Source organism: Hyaena hyaena, unplaced genomic scaffold, assembly GCF_003009895.1.
Source record: "Hyaena hyaena isolate Hyena2069 unplaced genomic scaffold, ASM300989v1 scaffold_1182, whole genome shotgun sequence".
Classification (NCBI taxonomy): domain Eukaryota; kingdom Metazoa; phylum Chordata; class Mammalia; order Carnivora; family Hyaenidae; genus Hyaena; species Hyaena hyaena.
In genome coordinates, this window is record NW_024081815.1 from 439596 (window position 1) to 465069 (window position 25474).

A 25474-nucleotide genomic window follows, 5' to 3' on the forward strand; every position below is an offset into this window, starting at 1 on the left:
AACGGGCACCCTCCTACACTGTTGGTGGGAATGTAAACTGGTACAGCCCCTCTGGAAAACAGTGTGGAGGTTCCTCAGGAAACTAACAATAGAACTCCCTTATGACCCAGCAATAGCACTGCTAGGAATTTACCCAAGGGATACAGAAATGCTGAGGCATAGGAGCACATGTACCCCAATGTTCATAGCAGCACTCTCCACAATAGCTAAAACATGGAAAGAGCCTAAGTGTCCATCAACAGATGAATGGATCAAGAAGATGTGGTTTATCTATACCATGGAATACTACATGGCAATGAGAAACAATGAAATCTGGCCATGTGTAGCAACATGGATGGACCTTGAGGGTGTTATGCTGAGCGAAATAAGTCAGGCAGAGAAGGACAAATATCATATGTTTGCACGTATAGGAGGATTAGGAGGAACTTGACGGAGGAACAAGGGGGAGAAGAAGGGCGGAAATGGTGGGGGAAAGGGAGAGAGGCAAACCATGAGAGACTCTTGAATGCTGACAAAAACTGAGGACTGATGGATGTGGGGGGGAGGGGGGATGGGCATGGAGGAGGGCACTTGTGGGGATGAGCACTGGGTGTTATGTGGAAACTAATTTGACAATAAACTATTTGTAAAAAAAAAAAAAATAAAAAATATTTAAAAAAAAAAAGTAATAAATGGGAAAAATCATGTTACAATGTTCAGTGAGGGGAAAACAGTATTTAATGAGTCCATATTTAGTTTCAATTTTGACATGTGTAGATAAATGTAAGTTTGAGAGGTATTCAACAAAATATTTAAATGGTGAAACAAACTTTAAAACTCTTTAGCTTAAAAACATGAAAGAGAGACAAGAAAGGATCAGAGAAAATCTTCAGAAACAATCACAAAACAAGTAATAAAATGGCAATAAATACATATCAATAATTACTTTAAATTTAAATGGAATAAATGCTCCAATAAAAGTCCATAAAGTGATGGAATGGATAAAAAAGCAAGACCCATGTATATGCTACCTACAAAACTCATTTCAGACCTAAAGACATGTGCAGACTGAAAATGAAGGGATGGAGAAGCTTTAATTGTCCAAATGGAAGTGAAAAGAAAGCCAGGTGGCAATCCTTTCATCAGACAGAAGAGACTTTAAAAGAAAGACAAAACAAGAGACAAAAACAAAGGACACTACCTAATAATAAAGGGGACAATCCAAAAAGAAGATATAACTATTGTAAATATGCACCAAACACAGAAGCACCGAAATACATAAAACAGTTAATAACAAATATAAAGGAACTAATAAATAACAATACAATAATAGTAGGGAACTTTAACACCCCACTTAACATCAATGGACAGATCATCTAAACAGAAAATCAACAAGGAAATGATGACTTTGAATGACACACTGGACTAGATGGAATGAATTAACAGGAAATGTTCAGAACATTCCATCCTGAAACAGCAGAATGCACATTCTGTTTAAGTCCACATGGTACATTCTCCAGAAGAAATTACGTATTAGTCCACAAAACCAGCCTCACTGAATTCAAGAAGATCCAAGTCATACCATGCCTCTTTTCTCATCACAAATGGAGGTTAAACAATAAGCTACTCAACAGTGAATGGGTCAACCAGGAAATCAAATGAAAAAAATTTAAAAATATATAGAAACAAGTGAAAAGGAAAACACAAAGGTGCAAAATCTTTGGGATGCAGAAAAAGAGGTTCTGACAGGGAACTATGTAGCAATATAGACCAACCTCAAGAGGCAAGGAAAATCTCAAATAAACAACCTAACCTTACACCTAAAGGAGCTCAAAAAAGAACAGACAAAACCTAAGACCAGCAGAAGGGGGGTGGGAATAATAAAGATTAGAGCAGAAATAAATGCTATAGAACCTAAAAAAATAATAAAACAGATCAATGAAACCAGGAACTGGATCTTTGGGAGAAAAAAATCAATAAAAAGATAAATCTCTAGCCAGATGTATTAAGAAAGAAAGAAAGAGAAAAGACTCAAATAAATAAAATCACAAATGAGAGAGGAAAGATAATAATCAATACCACGGACATACACTCATAAGGGAGTATTAAGAAAAACTATATGCCAACAAATTGGACAACCTAGAAGAAATGGATAAATTCTCAGAAACATATAAACTACCAAAACTGAAACAGGAAGAGATATAAAATTTTAAATACCAATAACCAGTAATGAAAATGAATCAATAATCATAATAATAATAATACTCCCAACAAACAAAAGTCCAAAACCAGATGACTTCACAGGCAAATTTTACCAAACATTTAAAGAAGAATTAATACCTACTCTTCTCAAACTATTTCGAAAAGTACAAGAGGAAGGAAAACTTCCAAATTCATTCTATATGGCCAGCATTATCCTGACACCAAAACCGGCTGAAGAAAAGCCAATATCCCTAATGAACACAGATACAAAAATTGTCAATAAAATACTACCAAACTGAATTCAACAATACATTTAAAAAAGCATTCACCACAATCAAGTGAAATTTATTGCTGGGTTGCAAGGGTGGTTCAGTATTCACAAATCAATCAACATGATACATCACATCAATAAGAGAAAGGGTAAAAAGCATCTGATCATTTCAGTAGATGCAGAAAAGCATTTAACCAAGTATAACACCCATTCATGGTAAAAAAAAAAAAAAAAAAAAAAAAAACAACCCTGAACAAAAGTAGGTTCAGAAGGAACATAACTCAACATAATAAAGGACATCCATGAAAAACCCACAGCTAGGATGTCCACTCTCCCCACTTCTATTCAACATAGTACTGGAAGTCCTAGCCACAACAATTAGACAACATAAATAAGTAAAAGGCATACAAATTGGTAAGGAGAAGTAAAACTTTCACTATTTGCAGGTGACATGATACTATATTTAGAAAACTCTAAAGACTCCACCAAAAAACTGCTAGAACTGATGAATGAATTTAATAAAGTCACAGAATACAAAATCAATGTATAGAAATCTCTTGCATTGCTATACACCAACAATGACGCAGAAAGAGAAATTAAGAAAACAACCCCATTTATAATTTCACCGGGGGAACCTGGGTGGCTCTGTTGGTCAAGCCTCCAGCTCTTGATTTCAGCTCAGGTCATGATCTCATGGTCTTGTGATTGAGCCCTGCATCAGGCTCCATGCTGAGTATTGAGCCTGCTTAAGATCCTCTCTCTACCAAACTTTCTCACACAAAAAAAATCCTATTTACAATTGCTCTAAAAAATAATAAAGATACCTATGAATAAACCTAAGCAAAGAGGTGAAAGACCTATACGCTGATAAATGTAAAATACTGATAAAAGAAATTGAAAACAACACAAAGAAATGGAAAGACATTTAATGGTCATGGATCAGAAGAACAAACATTGTCAAAATGTCTATAGTACGCAAAGCAATCTTCACTTCTAAATACCAACAGCATTTTTCACAGGGCTAGAACAAACAATCCTAAAATTGGCATGGAATCACAAAAGACCACAAAAGTCAGTTAGAGAAAGACAAATACCGTATGACTTCACTCATATGTGGAATTTAAAAAACAAAACAAACAAGCAAAAGGAAAAAAATTAAAAGAGAGAGGTAAAGCAAGAAACAGACTGGGAGCTATAGAAAACAAACTGATGGTTTCTGGGGGCAGGGGTGGGGGGAGGGGTTGGGCGAAACAGGTGACGGGCATTAAGGAGGGCACTTGTCGTGATGAGCACCAGGTGATATATGAGCGTCGAATCACTATATTGCATACTTGAATATAACACTGTATGCCAACCAGAATTAAAATAAAAACTTTTAAAAAAGAATACTTTTTGCTGGAAAAATTTTTTTAGCTTAGCTAAAAATCCTCTAGATTTTCTATAATAAATATTAACTACTTTGTAATACGGGCGAAAGACTTGCTGATAATTTCAATGGAGGACCAGTGAGATTGTGACCATCGAGATAAATGAGTGAGCTTTCTCCCTGACTCCCCATCTCTCTTCACTGTGGCTCTCTGCCAGCTTCCTGATGCTCACTTTACTCTGGCTCACATCCAGGTCACCCCCAGTGAGTGTCCCACTCCCACCCCACCTCTTTAATCAGACTGACTGTGATAATCATCCCATGCTTTCTGCTACCAACCCTGCAGCGAAGCCACACAGCCTTGTGTCTGGAAACAGCATCTGTCTCACCCCACAAGTATATTTTCACAAGGTCCCTGCAGGTGTCAAATGTATGTCCCCCCAGGAATTGGTCCTGGGACTCCCCACAGCAAAGGTAAGGCCATGAGATGGCACTTTTGTCTTCCAGTGGCAGTGCCCAGAATGTCATTGTTAGATGCCTCCTCGGTCAGGCCTCAGAGCCAGGGGCAGGGGGATGGGGCAGGGAATGGACTGTATTAGGAACTCCAGAGTCCTTGACTAGACCAGGACAAGAGCATCTTAAAATAATTCCAACAGGTATCCCACAACCTTGCTTGCTATGTGCATCATCTGGCGATTTTGCTACCTATTCTATGTTTATGAAAATGTCAGCTCATGTAACAAAACTTCTTAAATCCCATAGTCCATTTTATGAAGTAACACCTTTTGGACAGTACATCTAAATATTCTTTTTAAGGAAGCTTATGGCATCTCTCAAATAACACCTGTTCCATTCTACCCAAATCTAAGGATACGCGATGATTATGGGCACAGCCAAAGGGCCTGCAAAGAGCAGCCATGTTTGAGCCGCCAATCATAACCTGGTGTTCCATGCCTCAGCCCCTTGGGAAGTGGCATCAGCAGGATCTGGGAACCATCCGACCTTCTGAACTCAACCTCCTAGCTGTCCCCACATCTTGTAGTGTCTTATTCCCACAGCAAATGGAAACAATCTCCCCACCACACAGGGAGGGTATGACCTAACGATGATACATACTTTGACACATATTATGCTCTTCACCTTTTCAGACTGCACTCACGTGTATCATTTCATGCAATTCTCACCTTCTTATGCAGTAATGAATAGTATAGGGTGAAGATTAAGAACATGCAATCAGAGAAACTGAGTTATACTCCCAACTCTGCAATATACTAGTTGTGTGGTCTCTGGGAAGTTACTTAGCCTGTCTGACCCTCCATTTCCTCTTCTATAAAATGGGGCCACAACTCCAAGTGTGTAGAGCTACTGTGAAGATTAGAGATATGTTCAAGTATCTGTCACAATGCTTAGCATATTAACAGCTCTTGGTGAAGAAGGGCTGCAGAGAACAGTAATTTCCGTTTTATGGGAGTCCTTTCAAGTCTCAGTGGAAAAGTTAGAAAACTGCCACCTGTATTACCACTGCACAGTTATTTGAGAGTAATTTTTTGGGATTTAACTTATCTACTCTCTACTCCTGATCACTGCCACTGCCTAAACTTAGACTCTCCCCATTCCTCTCTTGAACTGTCTGCCAAAATCCTAACTGGTCTGAGCGGCCTTGATCTTCTCCCTCTTCAAGGGATGCCTTGAACTTTGCACCAGCAGCCTTCCTTCCTGCATAGCCCAACCTCCTTATTTGCCTAGAAAATGCGTTTTTCCTTTCAATGCCGACCCAAATGTCACTGTCACCATGAAGCCGATCTCTGCTCCCCAGATTAGTGACCCTTTCTCCATGGCTCTCAGAAGGCATGGCAGGCCTTTCTGTTGCACACTCATGATGTCTTATAAATGACTGGTCACATTTCTGTCTCTCCCAACTACCTCAAAAACTCATTTTTAAAAAAAAGTTAAGGTTTATTTTATTTTTGAGCAAGAGAGAGACAGAGCATGAGTGAGGGAGGAGCAGAAAGAGAGGGAGACAGAATCCGAAGCAGGCTCCAGGCTCCGAGCTGTCAGCACAGAGCCCGACAGAGGGCTTGAACTCACAAGCTGTGAGATCATGACCTGAGCCAAAGTCAGCGCTTAACCAAGTGAGCCACCCAGGCTCCCCAAGTAAGGACTCTTAATGGCTATGATTTATTGAATACCTGCTGAAAACCAATCCCTCTTTCACTTACTGTATATACATTATCTCCTTTAATCTTCATGACAACTCTGTAGAATAGCCCTATAGGACAATCACTACTATTGCCTCTATTTTGAGATACACTGAGGCATAAAGACGTTAGGTAACTTTCTCAAGGCTGCAAGTTATTAGTGGCCCAGCCACGATTCAAAAATCAAAGCCCATTCTCTTAACTACTACAGTATACTATAGTATACAACCTAGCACCAAACTCAGTACCTATCAAAGTTGTAACGTCTCTATTAGTTATCTCTTGCCCTGTAACAAAGTATTCCAAAATGTAATGGCTCCAAACAGTGAACATTTACTATCTCACACTTTCTCTGACTCAAGAATTCAGAAACATCTTCCATGGGTGGTCTGTCGCAGGGTTTCTCACAGGGTTGCTGTCAACATGCCGGCCTGGGCGGCCATCATCTGAAAGCTTGGCTGGCCTTGAGAATCTGCTCTTCCAAGATTGAGTGATCACATGGTACTGGTTATGGGCAGGAGGCCTCAGATCCTTCACATGCGGACGTCTCCACCAGCTTTCTGAGTGCCTTCATGACGTCCATGCTGGTTTCCCCCCAGAGTGATCAATCCAAGCAAGCAAGGCAGAAGCCACAATGTCTTTTATCACCTAGCCTCAGAAGTCATACTCCATCATTTCCACAGTATCCTATTAGCTACAGGGGTCGGCTTTATTCATTGTTGGAGGGGACCACAAAGCCGCGTGAACACGGAGAAGTAATTGGAATCATTGGGGGGATCCATAAATACTAAGTGACGGAGTGGAAAAAATTACTAAGAATTACCATGAGTGTCAGAATCTCTTGTAAATAATGAGAAATTTGGATTAGCTGACCACTGAAGTTTCTTCCCTCTTACCTCCAAAAGCGTGGAAAACTATTCCCAAATTGTCCCCAAAGAAAATGTCAAATGGATTCGGGACTTTAATTTCATTACATTCCACTAGAGGCCACAGGTGAGTGAGTATTTGCTAACTTGGCTTCTACTTTATGGTTTTAGGCAGAGTCAACAAAGTATGAGAAATTCTCTCAGTTTGAAATATAATCATTTCCTTAACAGCAAAACAAATCTATGTTTGATTTCAGGATTAATACTATAGTTTGATGCCAGCCTAAGCCCAGCCTCTGGTCAAAGGCTTATCTTCTTTAGCAGAGTATCTGTGATTAAACTCGGGCAACCAAATCCCTTGTGCATTACAACAATTATCATTGGTTTTAGCCCTTAGTCCTTGCATATTTTCAAGTCAACATTTTATTTGCTTATAATAATTCTTTAATATGATTTAAGACATATGAAGACAAAAACCAACATTGAAATGTAGCATTTTAAAGACACACCTTGATACTGAGCACATGAAATGAAATTTCACAGTTCAGTCCATGGGAGGAGAAATGAAAGCCAAATGTGACCTGTTCGCTCTACCACTCTCCTTCCCCTGGTACTACTGACTGATCAGACCCAAAGTGGTTTGTAAGCTGGGTCAGAACACTCTTCAAGGCCCTCTGGAGCCCATCCGCTTACTGTGCTACACACCAGGGATCAGCAGACTACAGCCCACGTAAATAGTTTTGCTAAAAACACAGCCATGATCATTTGTTTATGAATTGTCTGTGGCTGCAATGGCAAAGTTGAGAATTGACAACAGAGACTGGATGGCTTGAAAAGGCCAAAGTATTTACTACTTGGTCCTTTACAGAACAAGTGTGCCAATCTCTGATCTACACCTCTGGAGACATGGCCTGATGTAAGCTGTTAGAAGCCCAAAAAGCAGATGCATGCTATATGCTGTTATAAACAATTTTAGGGAGGGAAAAGGAGTGTTACTGTTTATGTTTTAGTATCATACACATACTGTAAAGGCGCAAATCTTAACAGCAGAACACGATGATATTTTATACATCTATCACCTGTGCAACCCCCTCATAAATAAGGAAAATGTGTCTTGTGCTCCCTTACAGTCAGTACCCCCAACAAAGGGAGCCATTATTTTTACTTACATCACTTAGATTCATTAGCCTAGCCCTGAACTTTCTACGACTGGAGCCAGGCAGTGTTTCACTGAGCATTAAGTCAGTGGCATGCTTACGTAAGGTAGCAGGGAATTTATTCTTCATTGTCATATAATATTCAATTATATGACTGTACCACAATATATTTACCTATCTGTTCATGGACATTAGGTTCTTTCCAGGTTGTTGCTCCTATGAACATTCAATGCTCATGTGTTTTGATGGGTATAAGGATTGACTTATTTTATGAAGAGTGGAATTTCTGGGTAATAGGAAATATCAACAAACTGCCAAACACTTTTCCAAATTGGTTGTACTTTTGTAAATACATAAATAAAAACACTGCCCTAATTTTTAAGTCCTTGAAAGCACGGGTCAAAAATATTCACCCCCTCCTCCCAAATTCTCACATTCTGCTGTCCACCCTGTGATGGCCTACCTATCCCAGGGATTATGGGCATGTCAGTTTTAGATACACAAATCCATCTTTTTAAGTTCTCACTGAAAACTCTGAGGCTAGGTAACCTCAGCGTATGGCCTAAGAGGACAATAGCGATCAGGAAGGAAAAACATCTTGGCCAGAGTCATACAACTAAATCAGTGGCACTCAAGGTCCTCACTGTTTTCCTACAAAAAGCAGGAAGACCAGTTTTGTTGTTATCACAAAGCTAGGACAGCACAAGCTTAGGCAACAATAACCTCAGCTCCTTGTTTTCCCCTTTAACCACCTTATCAGTTCAAATATAATTAAATTCTGCCACAGCTCCTCTGTATAACTCCTCACAGAATAGAGAAATTATTACTATGTCACACTACATTCGGTGTCCGACGACACTGCTACCCAGCCTGACAAGGATAGAAAAATGAGAAGTACAACCATACTGCGAAATTCTAACATTGAAATATGGCCACAAACCATTAAGACAAAAGAATGAATTTGCAAACAAACAAAAAACAAAAATAATACAAACAAAAAGACCTATTGGCTTTTGCGTGGTCTACTCAAATCTCTACTGTGTGGAGAAGTGGACTTAAGTGGCATAAATCAGAAAACGATAATGGGAACTGAAAGAAATTCTCATAAATCATGTTACTAAGTATAGTTACATCTTAGATGCGAAACCCAATTAAACAGATGGCCACATGCTGTCAGAATCACCCCTAATCAATAAAGATGTTCATTTCAGAAAATCACCTCAATTTTTTCACTTCTTCACTGAAGAAAAAGAAGGCAGTTGGGGGTGAAGGGACTCCCAGGAAACCCAGTGGGGAAATGTCTAAGAAGGAACTCCACCTGTCTTAATTTGTAGTCTAAAAAATCGTAAAGAAGAGAGAAAGAGAAAAAGTCACCCAAAGGACTCCTTGTCATCTTGCCTGGTAATGTAATTTACAATGAGAGCAAGCACTGGTCATTAGGAAAATAGAAACAGCTTGAATCTCTTAATTAAAACACTGCTTCAAATTGTTCATTTCAAACCCCTGTGTTCATAAGCTTTCAAGAAACCACTCGGTTACCCTGAAAGGGCGTCTTCTTCAGCAAACCCGTGATAGGATCACCTCTTTACAGACAAGAAAAAGGCTGAGCAGGGGTGAATCCCGGAGGCAGAATATTATTAGGCATACTTAAATCCCCAAAGGAGCCGTGGGCATTCACTGACACTGGAAAGTGAGTGTGGGAACACAGGCAAAGCATCTATGTCAATGCCACTATTGGTGAAAACTAAGTCTACCAATGCCAACAGGTGATGTAAATGAGAGTTGACAAAAACACTTCTGTACTCTGGAACATGCTCTTTGGCACCCATTTGATGTTATCTGGTAAAGTTGAGTATTTGCATACCCCACAAGCCAGTAATTCCACTCTTCGTATACACCCAAAGCATTAGGGGACATGCACGAGAGTAGACAGAGTAGCAACACTGTCCATAATAGCAAAAACCTAGAGTGGAAAGACACATAGGTCTGTCAACAAAGTCTGTAGCATAGGTAAGTAATCAGATGTACAGTCATGCAATGGAGTATTATACAGCAGGGAAAATGAAAACCCACTGCCATGTGCTACAAGGACGAATCCTGGGTGGCTTAGTTGGTCAAGCGTCCGACTCTTGATTTTGGCTCAGGTCATGATCTCAGGCTTGTGAGATCAAGACCCACATCGGGCTATGTGTGGAGCCTGCTTGGGATCCTCTCTCTCCCTGACCCCCCTTCCTCATGCTCACTTGCTCTCACTCTCTCTCTAAAAAAAAAAATTTTAAAAAACAAAGTCACTAGATTGCATGCAGTATACCATTTTTACTATGCTATAAAAATAAGCAAAAATAGGGGCGCCTGGGTGGCTTAGTTGGTTAAGCGTCCGACTTTCGCTTGGGTCATGATCTCGCGGTTCGTGGGTTCGAGCCCCGCGTCAGGCTCTGTGCTGACTGCCAGCTCAGAGCCTGGAGCCTGTTTCAGTCTGTGACTCCCTCTCTCTCTGACCCTCCCCTGCTCACGCTGTCTCTCTCTCTCTCCTAGAAATAAATAAACATTAAAAAAAAAAAAATTTAAAAAAAAAAAAAAAGCAAAAATAAACATCAACAAATGGTTCAAAATTTATTTTGAGAAAAAGATAATGATAAAGACAAAAAGCAGAAAAGTAGTTACCTCCATAGTGAGTGAGATGAATGGGATGGGGAGAAGCAAGGACAGATGTAATGATATGGGGAATGTTCTAGTTCTTGGCGAGTGATAGGTTCACAGGAATATAATTTCTATGTTTTAATATGTTACACATATTCTTTGGGATGTACCAAATATTACATAGAACACTTTCTTTTAAAATGGGTAATCTAGCCCAACCCCAGCCAGTTTCTGGACCCAGTCCAACCCTGACAAGTCAGGTTTCTACATCGGATCCAGTATGCCTTCTGCTGGTTTCTGGACCCCGTCTGGAAGAAGAAATGCTCAAGTAAAGTCTGAAAGCTCCCAATGGAAAAGCCGGGATCCAAGCTAAGAGAGGAACTCATCCTCCTGCTCTAGAAAGAGAGAGAATTCAGGAGCTGAAGGAGCTCGGCAGGCATCTGCTGCAAGTAATGAAAAGCAAGTTAAGGAGCACTGTGACACTAACACCTGGTGCCAAACCCACACGATCACCTCATGGCCAAAGCTGAACACTTTGAGCAATGAAACAGAAAATGATAGCATTGGATCAGAATCCAGAGGATAAATGTCCCTGAGTTCATAAGGCTATAAAAAATATGTGATCGCACAGATAGATGGGAGTGAATGGACGTTCCCTTCTTTACAACAGAATTCATATTCTTACGAATGGAAGGGATGAAATTGAAATTGAGCAGTGAGCAAGCAGCGCAGGGATGCTTGCTGCATACAAGTTTTACTAATAGATGCTACAATCAGTGAGCGAACAATTGGGAGAGAAACAGGACAGACAGAATCTCAGAGATCTAGTTCCCAAGATATTTGCCAACTACACTGGCAGGGAGGATAGCAACTTTATAGTGGAACAACCCAGCAGAAACCATCTTCTCCAAGTCAAAAAAAGAATATGAGTGGCCAGTGACATTTCAGTAAGGCCTTGAGTTTAGTTAATGGTGTTGTTGCAATGTTAATGGTCTGGTTTGATTATAGTTATGTAAGATGGTAACACTGGGGGAGGTTAGCTAGAGGGTACACGGAAACTCTGTGTTCTGGTTTTGTTACTTTGTAGTAATTGTAAAAGTAGTTCAAAGTAAAAAGTGTGGTTTTTTTTTAATGGATAATCTAAAGAATTTTCTATTGCCAAATAGGTTATTCCAACTGTGATTATAATTCATATATAATTCATATCATAAGTAATCATTAATATCTCAAATATCTTAAGCTCCCGTGTAACATATGCAGCTTAGTTCTCAACTTGGAGCTATATCAAAACATCAAGGTACACATGTTAACTATATATACTTTCTGTCAACTACACCTCAGTAAAGCTGGAGGACAAAAGAAAGCAATGATTTCATGTTAACAATGGGTATTTCTATAGCAAGGAACAATATCCAAAGTATTAAAAATATTTAACAACTAGTTTGGCTATACCAATTAGTGTAGAAGTCAAAATTTACCACCATCTGCCTATTTTCCTTCTGTTCATTAAGCTCTCATACCAGTCCTTCAGAGACTGCCATTCCCAAAAGTGGCCACACGAGGGCGACTCTAACGACCTGTGCCTGCTGGGAGTGGGCAGCCACAGCTCCGGGGGTGTCCTCTCTGGCTAGTGAGCCCTGCTGGTTTGAGGGCCAGCAGAGAGGCTCCACAGAAGGCAGGTAGGGTGCCTCCCTGAGAAGGTGGCACTCAAGCAAAGATTTGAAGGAAACGGGAGCATGAACCATGCAGATCACTCGGGGAATTTTCCAAGGCAAAGAGCCTCTACTATAAACGCTAGGAGAGAACAGAGTCTCATGCTCTGGGAAGAGATAGGAGGCCAGTGTAGCGGGAACGGAGGCAGATAAGGCAGTAGCAAGAGGGCTGAGGGCCATTACAAGTAATTTGGCTTTTATCCTGAGTGAGATGGGAAACTGATACGGGGTTCTGAGAAAAGGAGAGACCTGAGGTGACTGTAAAACATCTCAAAATGGCTGCAATATTTTATTTAGAAAAGGTTGAAGGGGGGTAAGGACAGAAGTGGGGAGGCCAGCGAGGAGGGGACGACAGGTCTCTCATGGGGAGGAGGTTGGCCCGTGGCCAAGGGTAGCAAGTACTTTTAAAGTTCCATCACCCACATTCAACGAAGCACACGGAGATGCACTTAAAATCATGAAATCAGATGTCATCACCAGTGAAGGGGTGAAGAAGAAGACCGGAGGAGGTGCAGGAGGGGTGAGAAACCAGCAAGGGCTGGAGCAGGAGTGGCCCGCCCTCCCCACAACAGGTCACTGCCACCCTGGATTCAGATGTCTGTCATTCTCATGAATGTCTTCATATGTTCTCTACAAAAGGCTATACTTCTAGACAACATATAGAAGTCTTTTTGCATACTTTTCAACTTTTTTATATGGTATATACTTGATATTATTTCCCCAGCTGTTTCCCACGTCCCCAACCAACATTTGTGAACTTTACCCATGTTAATGTGTGTTGCCCCAGATCACTCATTATTCACTGCTGCCTGGCGTTCCTGCGTGTGAACAGGCCACACTGGGGTCATTTTCCTGCAGAGGGACACATGGGTTTTTTCCCAATTTCTGCTATGTGAAAAAAACACTGCCATGAGCATCCTCACACAGGCCTCCTTGTGTGAGACTTCTCTAGGACAGTGATCCTCAAACTGCGTCAGAGTCACCTGGAAGCCTTATTACAACAGATTTCTGAGCCCCATGTCCAGGGTTTGTGAATGATAGATTGAAAGTGGGGCCCAAGAATTTGCATTTTTTTTAATTAATTCATTCCTTATGAATTTACATCCAAGTTAGTTAGCATATAGTGCAACAATAATTTCAGGAGTAGATTCCAGTGATTCATCCCCTATGTACCATACCCAGTGCTCATCCCAACAAGTATCCTCCTTAACGCCCCTTATACACTAAGCCCGTCCCCCCCACCCACACCCCTCCAGCGACCCTCTGTTCTCTATATTGAAGTGTCAAGAATTTGCATTTCTAACCAGTTCCCCCGTGATGCCATTGCTACCTGTCCCAAGACCACACTTTGAGAAACGCAGCACTGGGGCACATGCCAGGAGTACAATGATGGTCACACATATGCATGGACATCTTCAGCTTTTCTAGGTACTGCCAAATTGCTCTGCAAAGTGGCTGAACCAATTTACATTTCTACCAGTGGTAAGTGTGTGTCCCTGCTGCCAACACTTGGTGCTGTCAGATTTTTTATTTAATCTGATCTTTAATCATTCTGTAAACTTATCATGGCATTTTTATCTACACAATACATGTAAATAAAAGCAACTTAAGACTTTAGGTCCTAGGGTAAATTAGAACATTTCCAAGCGTTTCTATAGACAGTCCCCTCAGGTTCTATCATCTGCTCAGCTACCTGCTTGTTTTTCCCATCAATCCTAAAAAGAAACAAAATGGTCTGGACAAATCATTAAGACCATTATAAAAGAAACTTTTTCGTGACCAACTGCACTGTAGTTTTATTTACTGTAGTTTTGTCTTTTTTTGTTGTTTGTTTTGTTTCATTTTGCTTTTACTTAATAAGGTGAAGGGAGTGAGGCAAATTGGGCACATGGATAGAGAAACTTAAACTTCCTTCACCCACATACCTGATCACTTTTGGAGGGAAATAAAGAAATCATACTCAGGAAAAAGTTCCTTCCATTTTGTTCCACATTAACAAGGGGACAAGAAGCTGGTACTCACGAATCTGGTTGGTGGATGCACTGTAGAAGGCATTGACAGTCGTTGGATTCGTAAACCACCTGTAGAAACAGAAGCAAATACCACCAAGAAATCATCATTATCCAGGCAGGAGGGCAACAAGAGAACACAATGTGGCAGGATTTATTAGCAACTAACCAGCGAACAATGGGGAAATAGGGCACATGGGGAAATTATCACTTCAGTTTAGGGTTATTGCTCTGTTGGTGAACAACCTCATCCTAAACTGAACATGGCTCAGTGAGAATATATTAACATGCCTGCTTATTCACCAGTACTAGCTTAACAGAAAAAGTCAGCACCAGTGCTTCTGAAATAGCTTTAATGAGAAATTCTAGAATCTAAAGGGCTCTCCTCATAGACAGAAATAGCAGCAAGCTGATGTTTGGCAGGCCCTGTTCAATGGGCCCATGGGACAGCTAACTTTCTATACTGAGTCATTTCTGACCTGTCCATTAAAGGTTTGAGATTGATGACAACACCGAAATCCATGTAAAGAGAGATAGATAAAGCATAGCCATGCTACCCAGAGGTTCTCCCTGCTCCAGTGGACAGCTTACACATGAAAGCGCCCAAAGAGCTAATGACTCCTCTTGCCTCTTTCACTAAGTAGCTGGATTGTGTTGGAATAGTTGCCCACCTTCCACCTTCCTGGGGCTTGGTTTTAACTATAAAATTAAGATACTGCATTAAGAGTCGGTTAACAGTCTAACTCTTGATTTCGGCTCAGGTCATGATCTCATGGTTGATGACTTTGAGCCCCACGTTGGGTTCTGCACTGACAGTGTGTAGCCTGCTTGGGATTCTTGCTCTCTTTCTCTGTCTGCCCTCTCCTGATCGATCTCTCTCTCTCTCTCTCTCTCTCTTGGGATTCTTGCTCTCTTTCTCTGTCTGCCCTCTCCTGATCGATCTCTCTCTCTCTCTCTTTCTCTCTCAAAAAATAACTAGACAAAAAATAGAAGTTTTTTTTTTTTTAAAGATACTGCATTAAGAGATCTGGGGGGTACCTTCCAGCTATAAAGAGTCTACATTCCAGGGGAACCTGGGTGGCTCAGTCAGTTAAGTATCTAACTTCTGCTCAGGTCATGATCTCACGGTTGGTGAGTTCAGGCCCCGAGTTGGTCTCTGTGCTGGCAGCTCAGAGCCTGGAGCTTGGTTCAGATTTTCTCTCTCTCTCTCTCTCTCTCTCAAACATAATTTTACAAAAGAGTCTACATTCCATTTAAAATGCATGGACTACATAGATCAGGGCTTAGCAAATTTTTTTCTGTAAAGAGTCAGAATGTAGACCTTTAGGCGTTTTGTAGGCAAAGCAGCAAAAATCAAAGATGTTATCTAGGTACTTCTTTAGTAAGAGAAAAACTTCCACAAAGTTTTATTGATATAATTAAAAATATGACTAAGTACAATTTTTTGTAAGACAGCCCGTTAATGAGAAGAATGGAATTCTTTAGAGGCAGAATAACATTTTGCGTAATTGAGATTCAGAGTTGGTACTTCCTATCACTAGATCGACTGTAAACATTTGTCTCTAAAAATCACTCTTTGCTCATGGGCCACACAAAAACAGGCATCAGGCAAGATTTAGCCCACAAGTTGCATTGTGCTGACCCCTGATTTAGACGTCTATGAGCTTCTGCCCTTTATGATAAAAACCAAGCAATCAGTCTTAAGCTAAATTACTCAAAATGAACTTATACAGATCCCTTCCCAAAACAATCATTTTACTAACTTTACTAACCCTAACTAATCTCACAGAAGAATTATGGCAAGCTAATAATTTATGTCAGACTAATATGAAACTGGTAGGAAATCCAAGTGGTGATTCTAGTTGATTCGCCCATACCTTCTCCCCATAAAGAAGTCCACAAATGTATCATTCTATTATCATTAGAAGTAGTAATAGTGGCAGCAAACATTCACTGAGCGCTCACAATGCCCTAAGCACTTCATATTCATAGGTCTTCCCTGTAGCAACTAAAGGAATTATGAGCCTATCTCACAGATGAGGACAATGAGACTTAACAAGCATTATATACTTGTACAAGGTCTGGTCTGACTCCAACCCAGTTCTCTTAAGCATTATAGTATACTGGAGACATTACTAGAAATCAAGAAAGAGAGCGCCTCCTCTAGTCAAAACTGAAACATATACTCCTTTCCATAAAATGTGTACTCTTTTCCTTCAGAGTTAGCAATGTTTAGCAAACAAACTTACTGGCTGGTCTACCTTCTTGAGGAAACCAGTGGAGGGGAAAACTACCTTTATTGTTCTAATGTCACTACCTGAGGTAGGTGGAATTATGTTCATGTCCTAATCCCCGGGCCCTGTGAATAGGTTACATTACATGCCAAAAAGGACACTGCAAATGCAATTAAGCTTAAGGAGCTTAACAGAGGGAGAGTGTCCTGGATATCCAGGTGGGCCCAATCTAATCACTAGTCCTTAGAAGCAGAGAGCCTTCTGTGGCTACAGTCCCAGAGATGCAAGGGAGGAAGTCAGATTCCAAGAGTTAAAAGGATTCTACATGCTGTTGCTGGCTCTGAGATGTAGGGACTATGGTGCAAGGACCAGAAAGAAGACTCTAGAAGGGAACAATGTCTCCCAAATGACAGCCAGCAAGGAAGGAGGGATGTCGGTTCTAAAACTAGCAGGTAGTGAATCTGCCAACTTCTCAATAAGCTTGGAACAAAATTCTTTCCAGAACCTCAGTTATAAGCCCAGCCAGCTGACACCTTGATTCCAGCCTTATGAAACCTGGGTCTCAGACACCAGCCAAGCCATCCTGTACTTCTGACCTACAGAACTGGGAGATAACACATTTGTGTTGAATTGCTAATGTTGGAGTAATCTGTTACGGCAGCAACAGAAAATTAACACATTACCCAAAGAACCCAGCATTTGTATGTGTGAAGATTGAGTCAAGTCCTAGATGACAGTGGACTGACGCATAATAGGTAGAAAAGATGATGTATATTCCTAGAGCCCATCCCTTCTCTCCCCTCCCTCCCTTCAGCAACGAATGAACTTGCAAAACACGAGGGGGCATGCAGGAAAAATGATTCTAACTGCTTATGAACAAAGGTGGACAAAACAAAGAAATCAAACAACCGGACAGGGTCTGATGGGGTCTCTGAAGCTTCAGCAAGAGTACCTAAAACCTCATATTTCAGACCCATGATCTCACCTTTCCTGACATGCCAGAGCTCCTGCTGTCTCTAAAGTATGTTTGGAGCCTTGACTGTACCCAGAGCTGATATTAAGTGGCTGCACCAGGAGATCCTACCACTTGTGGGTGCTACTGCTGCTTCTTATTGGTCACTGCCCATACCAGCCATTAAATATTCTGTATATCTCCCTGATTATATCCAAGTGTATTATATACTTAGTTTTAGTATTCTCTAACATAAGGCTACCTATTCTGATTTTAATAAGTGTTTGCAATCTTTTTTGCACTCCTCCCATTAAGAAGTGGAGTCTACATTCCTTTCTTCTGGAATATGGGCTAGCCTTGGCAACTTGGTTCTAAAACATAAAATGCAATGGAAATGACACGACAGGACTGCCTATGCTAGGCAATTAAGGTCAATACGACATCCTCCAAGTGTGCCCATATGCTCCCTTCCTCCTCTCTTTCTCAGGAACCTGCTCTCTGGAGCTTCCTGAGCAATCAGCATGCTATAAAGAAGCCCAGTAAACAAAGCCACAGGAGGCATTCCAGCCAACAGCCATCATCAGCTACTAGACATGAGAGAAAAAGCCTTCCCCATGACTCCAGCCCCAGCCACTCTCTGACTGCAATTACATAAAGCTCATAAACACCAAGCACCCCGCTGAGCCTGGTAAAGTGGTTTGTTAGACTGTAGGAGATAACTGAAACACTGACAAGTAGTTGTCCGTAGATTAACTTGTAACCAATGAGTTGACTTTTCTCATAAAAATGTTTTTGTCTGCCCAACACGATGGTTTTTAAAAGGACTGAACTGGAATTCCTTTAAATGAGGTATACAATGACTAGTTCTCCACAGTCCCCACCACACCCTATCAGTTACATTTGTCTACGTCACCATCTGTTAACTGATTGGGCCCTGAAAGCATATATGTTAACAACTTGTCTCCCAACAAGATGTTAACCTCCCTATGGGCTAAGACTATTGCCACAGTGGCATGTGCTGATCAGAAGATTATTACATCTATTTAAATGAATTTATTGCTATATACGCATCTACTTGAATAAACAGAGTGTCATTCAAATGCTTTAAATTCTTTTTACCATGACTTTAGGGTGTTCCTGCAGAATGTGTCTGGGGAAGGACTTAGTAGACAAAGTCAGAGAAGTTCTCATATAAATTTCAAAAGAAAAATATATGGGGATGAAATTATACTGGACAATGGAATACACAGAAGGAGTATAAAAGTAATAATGAAATGCAGTTGTTTAAAGACAAGGACATTGGTACCCCGATTTCTCTGAACCATATAAAATAGATATACATCAGGCTTAAATTTTACATTTTACCTATCAACTCCTAAAGATAGTCGAAGGAATATGGAATGGCCAAACCATAGAATATTTATTACTTTATTTATAATATCCTGTAGATTCTATCCTTCCCATTCCATGCTATAGATAACGCACTTACAAACAAAAATTCTGGACAAAATCATAATTTATATCAACATTTGATCTATTTTTACCTATTTTTTGAAAAGATAGAGAAAGAAAATCCAGACATGTCTGGTCACAGCAGAATGAGAGTGAATTAATGGGGAAGCTGACTTAAAGCCATTTCTGTCAAAGAAAAGGGATCCTAAGGGGAAAAATTACTTTTGAGTCAAGCCAAGCAGTAGAGTAAATCCTCTATTTTTAAGCAAGCTGATGAAGTGACAATTCTGAGAACCAACCCCTAAATATGTACCTTCAGGGATGACCACCCAATTAATTCCGTTCTTGCTGACATTTCCCATCACGTTAGAAACTTCTTAATGCACATTAGTTCAGCTAAAATGGATTCCATGAGAATGAAAGATAAAGGGTATTTATCTCCTATACCCACAAAGAAGCAAAATGTTATTTCAGAGCTTTGTGGAAATATAATCATGATGTGCTGTTCAAAGTAAACTAGTGTAGTGGAGCTACTCCAGAATCATTCCCACTAGATTAACTCATCAATTTTCAAAACTAAAAGATGTCAATTAAAGCCAGTGGTTATCGTGAAACTAAAATTCCCTACAACGCCTGAAAAGGAGCAGCCCAAAATTTCTTTCAAAAACTGAACTATCCTATCACTTTACCACACAAAGAGGACCTTCAATTTCTTAATGTTGCTTTCCCTGAAACAGACATCTAGTCTGAGGAAACAAGAATTAGTACTACTGCATGGCTTTTCATTCCTATATAACTTTTCCAGAAACATTAACCAATTTAATGTCCTTGTGAAATAAGTATTTGTTTTCACTGATGGAGAAGAAAACTACACAGAATCACGCAGTTTGCCTAAGCTCACAAAGTCAGCCAGCATTTTTCCAAGGCATGAATGAAATATTAGAAATAGTCAAGGCCCTTAGAATCTAACAGTCCATCAGCATTTTAGGATGATGATAAAAAGGACACATTTTGGAGTTTTTCTTTTTTTTTATTTTATTTTATTTTATTTTTTTTACTTTTATTTTATTTATTTATTTTATTTTTTTACAAATAGTTTATTGTCAAATTAGTTTCCACATAACACCCAGTGCTCATCCCCACAAGTGCCCTCCTCCATGCCCATCCCACCTCCCCCCCACATCCATCAGTCCTCAGTTTTTGTCAGCATTCAAGAGTCTCTCATGGTTTGCCTCTCTCCCTTTCCCCCACCATTTCCCCCCTTCTTCTCCCGGTTGGTCCTCTGTTAAGTTCCTCCTAGTCCTCCTATACGTGCACACATATGATATTTGTCCTTGTTGGGAGAATTGGACAGCAACATGCAGAAGAATGAAACAAGATCATTTTCTCACACCATGCACAAAAATAAACTCAAAATGGATAAAGGACCTGAACGTGAGACAGGAAACTATCAACACCCTAGAGGAGAAAGCAGGAAACAACCTCCTTGACCTCCACCGCAGCAACTTCTTACTTGACACATCCCCAAAAGCAAGGGAATCAAGAGCAAAAATAAATTGTTGGGACCTCATCAAGATTAAAAGATTTTGGAGTTTTTCAATTAGCAACAGAGGCCTTGCTACACACCCAAATGCATAACGGCATTTTGAAATTAAAGAATTAACTTGACAGCATCTCTAATATGGAGAAGCGCAAACTCCAAAAATTCAGGAAAATACTGGTGACAAAAATACCTTGAATTATCCACAAACTCCAAGAAGACTTTGAACCGATCTGAAGTAGATCTGAAAGAGCAGGATGATTCAAACAGATCTGTGACTACCATACTACATGGAGATGCTCATTAGGATACTGGAAAACATATGCCAAAGTCAGATTCGAGAAGCTACTTTTAGAACCCTAAGTCTAAAATTCCTTTTTATTTTGTACATCTAAAATTTCAACTGACTAATTGAGGTTAGGAATAAAGAGGAGAGACGGGCTTAGACATACTGTGATGGGAGGAGAGAACCAAGCACAGTGGAGCACATGACTTGAAAGCAGTTACCTGTTTTCCAAAGAAGTCTGAAAGCCTTCTAACCCTCTGTGTTGTTTTGAATGGAGTCAGGGATGGGTAGCGCAATAGTTCAGCTTCAGGCCTACTCCTTAGAGTGAAACATGTTGAATTAACTTTGTGGGTGGATGCTGTAGAAAGGCCAAAAGGGAAGAGGGCAGGGATAGGTAGATGGGAGCCATGGGTAAGAGGGACAGGGAGTAATCACAGTGTAAGCCAAGGGTTGATACAGAGCCTAAAGTTTCTAGAGTCTAGAACAGAGCAGGGAGTTGGGACGGAGAGTAAGAAGAGACTCGGAGCATAAAAAGTGCCGTCCAAGATCCAGAGACCAGAATATCAGCCAAGGTTAAAAAGTGGGCCATAAAAAAAGTAGACCATGGAAACTAGGCTTCCAGCTATGATGCTATGAAGTAGTCAGCAAATCCCTTCCACAAAAATCAAATATAAAAGTGGACAAAAGGGTCAACAAACAACCATTTTAGGACTCTGGGAATTGATCACCAAATCCTAACAACAAACTGAAAAATGTTTAATTTTGAAAAATTGCTAAACCTTGGAAGTAAGTAGCCCAGGAGTCTGTGTCCTTCTTGCCGGGGACTGCTCCTGCCCTTCCTGGTGGGGTCAGTGAGAACTTTGTTCTGTCAGGACACACAGGGCTGGCTGGCAAATCAGCAGCTCTATTGCCACGGTGGGCAGACTCAGTTGGAGGTGTATGTGAAAACCTGCAGCTTCAGCAGCTCAAAGTGAAAAACTTGGTAGAAAACAAATGAAAGGATACCCATAGCTCTGCTAGCCTAAAGTTACAGTTCACACTAGCAAGAGTGACAGGCAAGCCCGCAATTTTTTTTAATGCTTATTTATTTATTTTTGGAGAGAGAGAAAGAGAGACAGAATACTCCAGCAGGAGAGGGGAACAGAGAGAGAGGGAGAGAGAGAGAATCCCAAGCAGGCTCCGCACTGTCAGCACTGAGCCCGATGCAGGGTTCGATCTCACAAACCATGAGATCATGACCTGAGCCAAAGTCAAGAGTCGGGTGCTTAATCGACTGAGCCACCCAGGTGCCCCAAGCCAGGAATTTAAAAGGGAGATCTTGGAAATAAAATAGTCATAGAAGGGTGAGGTAAGCTCTCCACACACTCCTGGCTGACCGGGACACTAGTCACACAAACGGGAGAGACTCAGGTGAGCCCAGTGGAAAGTGAACCCCAAAGCTGATTGATAAATGTACTCCCAGCCCATAAACAGATCAAGTGGCAGAGGACAGAAGCCCTCCCGACTCCAAGTATTTGACCAAAAGGTCTACCTACCCCAATCCCTGGCTGAGCGCTAAGCTGTGCAGACACAGAGACAACAACTAGGTAATGAGGCTCAAAAATAAAAATAAGAATTTAAAAGATGAGCAGAGACCTCCATGGCCGCCTACTATATATAAGGAGATAAGATTCTGTGGTCTAAGTCAAGGAAAGTTATCTTTTTTTAAAGCCTCAGAAAAATAAATCAGAATCCACAGTTGTTACAATATAGTATCCAAAATGTCATTTTCAATGACAAAAAAAATTATGCTCTACAAAGAGAGAAAGTGTTAAAAAAAAAAAAAAAGGCAGTCAATAATAAAAACTGAGCAAGGCCAGATGTTAGATTTAGCAGACCTGAAAGCAACCATTATAAATTAGTCTACAGAATTAAACTATATTCCAAGAATTAACGGTAAATATGATGGTGACTGAATGAACAGAAAATCACAACAAATAGAAACTAAAAAACAACCAACTGGAAATTCTGAAACTGCAAAGTACAATAACCAAAAATTAAAAATGTGTTACATGACTCAAAAGCAAATTTGAAAATGCAGAAAAAACAACCCACAAATTTGAAAGCAGATCAAAAGAAATTATGCCATCGGAAGCACAGCGAGAAAAGAGCAAAGAAGTGGGCGCCAGCAGAACCAAGAGCAATCTACACCTTACATGGAACACCGTGTTAAGTGTTTTTCAATAAAAAATTATCTAAACCTGTAGTGAAGAATTTAATTGTAAGCCTCCTATTTGATACATGGGGATAATAAATAGTACGTACACCTCACAGAAATGATGAGAGGATAAAATTTATTCTAACATGTAAAGCATTTCCCGGCACATTGTCAACATAATAATTGTTAGTTACTAATGAGCATCATACACATTTTGCTAAGGAAGGAATCATGGCTGGCCTTGGCCCCAAAAGTTCCTAGGGAAAGTGCCTACCTTTAGGGAAAGTTCCTATGGGCAGCTGGGAGGAAGGGGAATAAATCAAAACTGCTCTTGGAGAAAAAATAATACATCCATCAGTTCTGGGACACTTAATTGCTTCAACAAAATGTTCTAGTTACTTCATAATTATACAACTACTTCTACATTTGTAACCATATTTTTAAGTATTTGTTCTTTTTTAAGACCTTCAAAAGTTTCTGCCTGTGTGTGAAATTCTAGAGAAATTTGTTTTCTATATACATATATTCATAAATATATCTAGAATGATCTGCAACTATGTACCCTAATAAGCCTTCCTGCAGTACATTTTGATCCCATAATTAGAACGAAGAACAGGTGCATATAATATCACAAATAAGACATCAAAACCTAACATAGATTTTGCCAAACCAAGGTAACTGGCCAGCCAGCTACTCTGACTAAAGGGAATTACAAAATTCAACCTAAAGAGACTTCACTTCCTACCACATATTTATCTCTTTCACCTTTTTTAATTTTTTAATTTTTTTTACTCACTCTGTTTTTGGAACCGCTTTTCTCAGCCAGAAGAAATCAGACTGTGCTAAATACTTGCGGGTTTGCAGGACATTGCCAAAGTAGTCGGATTCTGAAAACTTGATCTGAATAAAACAAACCACAACCGTCAGTGTTCAAAGTGCAGATAAAAGAGGGCTCTGCAAAAAGCCTTCTGCACTCAAAATCAGCAACCAGTGGAGAAAAACTGCACTCTTCCCAGCATCTCTCAGCCACCACCAGTTAACCCAGTATCCACAAACCCATGAAATTTAATCTCAGTGATTTTCTTTTAAAATAAAAATCTCCCAAATCAATACAATTGTTTCTGGATCACAGTAAAACAAACAAAAAACAAACAAACAAGAGAAGCTGCACTAATTTATGATGCGTTTCACTTGCCTCATAATTGAAAAATCTACTTTAACCTTTACAGAACCTATTATCTTAGGTTTGAAATTTCTTGGCTCACATGAGACCTTGGTCTTTTCTAAAAGGTATACTTTACTGTAACATAGGTTCTTCTAATAACATTCAGTTTAGTCACCTAAAACCTCATTTAGCTTATAGATGATGATTTAGTCAAATGTTAAAATCCAATTTACTGTAATCAGCATTTATTCATGAAGGAAAAAAAATGAAAAGTGATTCAGAGTCTTATTTACCACCCTGAGCACAAAGCAGTCCCTAGAATAATTCCATTATTAACAGACATTTGTCTATTACCACTCAAAAAATTGTCTGGTCACCAAAAAGTAATGACATTACAGAGGCAAATCATAGATTACAGCTTGCACTGAAAAACAGGAAGCTGATGTCTCAAAATAATTTGCATATTATAATTGGGAAACAGACATAAAGGATTCTTGAGTTCCTTTTCCTTTTTTGGAAGGGGAATGGCAAACAATTCCAATTCTATTGGCACTCTACAAAACAAGTTAACTTTACTTAACCTAAACACTATTCAATAATATCTGTATAATAGTAAAAGCAATGGTTTATAGTAACATCTAATACTTTGGTTTTAAAATATATTACTGGGGTGGGGCACCTGGGTGGCAGAGTCATTTGAGTATCCAACTCTTGGTTTCAACTCAGGTCATGATCCCATGGTTCGTGACTGTGAACCCCGAATCAGGCTCTGTGCTGACAGTGCGAAGCCTGCTTAATATTCTCTTTCCCTTCTCTCTGCCCCTACCCTGCTTGCTCGCTCTCTCTCTTTCTCAAAATAAATAAACTTTTAATTAATTAATTATATTACTAGCACAAATAAGAAAAATACATGTTTGAATAAGCAAATAACCAACAGTAATCAAATACTTATTGACTGTAATATTTTTTGTGTATTTAAACCATATGATTTTAAAAGCAAAATTTAAACTACAGCAAACCCAAGTATACGAAACCCACAGGCATTACATTATAAATATTATACACACATGCACACACACAACTTGATGGTTATACATTTGACAGTCACCTATTTGTTGGCCAATGTCTAGGTCACATTTACCTCTTCCCTAATATACAATAGATACTCATTGTGTCTGTAGAGTAACTCTGTTAATGATTGATCTTGACCTTTCCAGGAGTCAGGTCAAAATATAAACGAAGGAGCAA

At 39.9% G+C, this 25474-nt stretch overlaps 1 protein-coding gene across 1 annotated transcript in view; it reads right to left on the reverse strand.

Moving 5' to 3' along the window:
- PHEX (phosphate regulating endopeptidase homolog X-linked) overlaps positions 1-25474 on the reverse strand; it is a gene marked incomplete at its 5' end in the record, with an annotated part of 120443 nt that overhangs the window by 51142 nt on the left and 43827 nt on the right. The window contains 2 exons of the mRNA XM_039222728.1: positions 14414-14472; positions 23858-23961. Coding sequence (XP_039078659.1) covers positions 14414-14472; positions 23858-23961 — 163 coding nt within the window. The remainder of the gene's footprint in view (positions 1-14413; positions 14473-23857; positions 23962-25474) is intronic.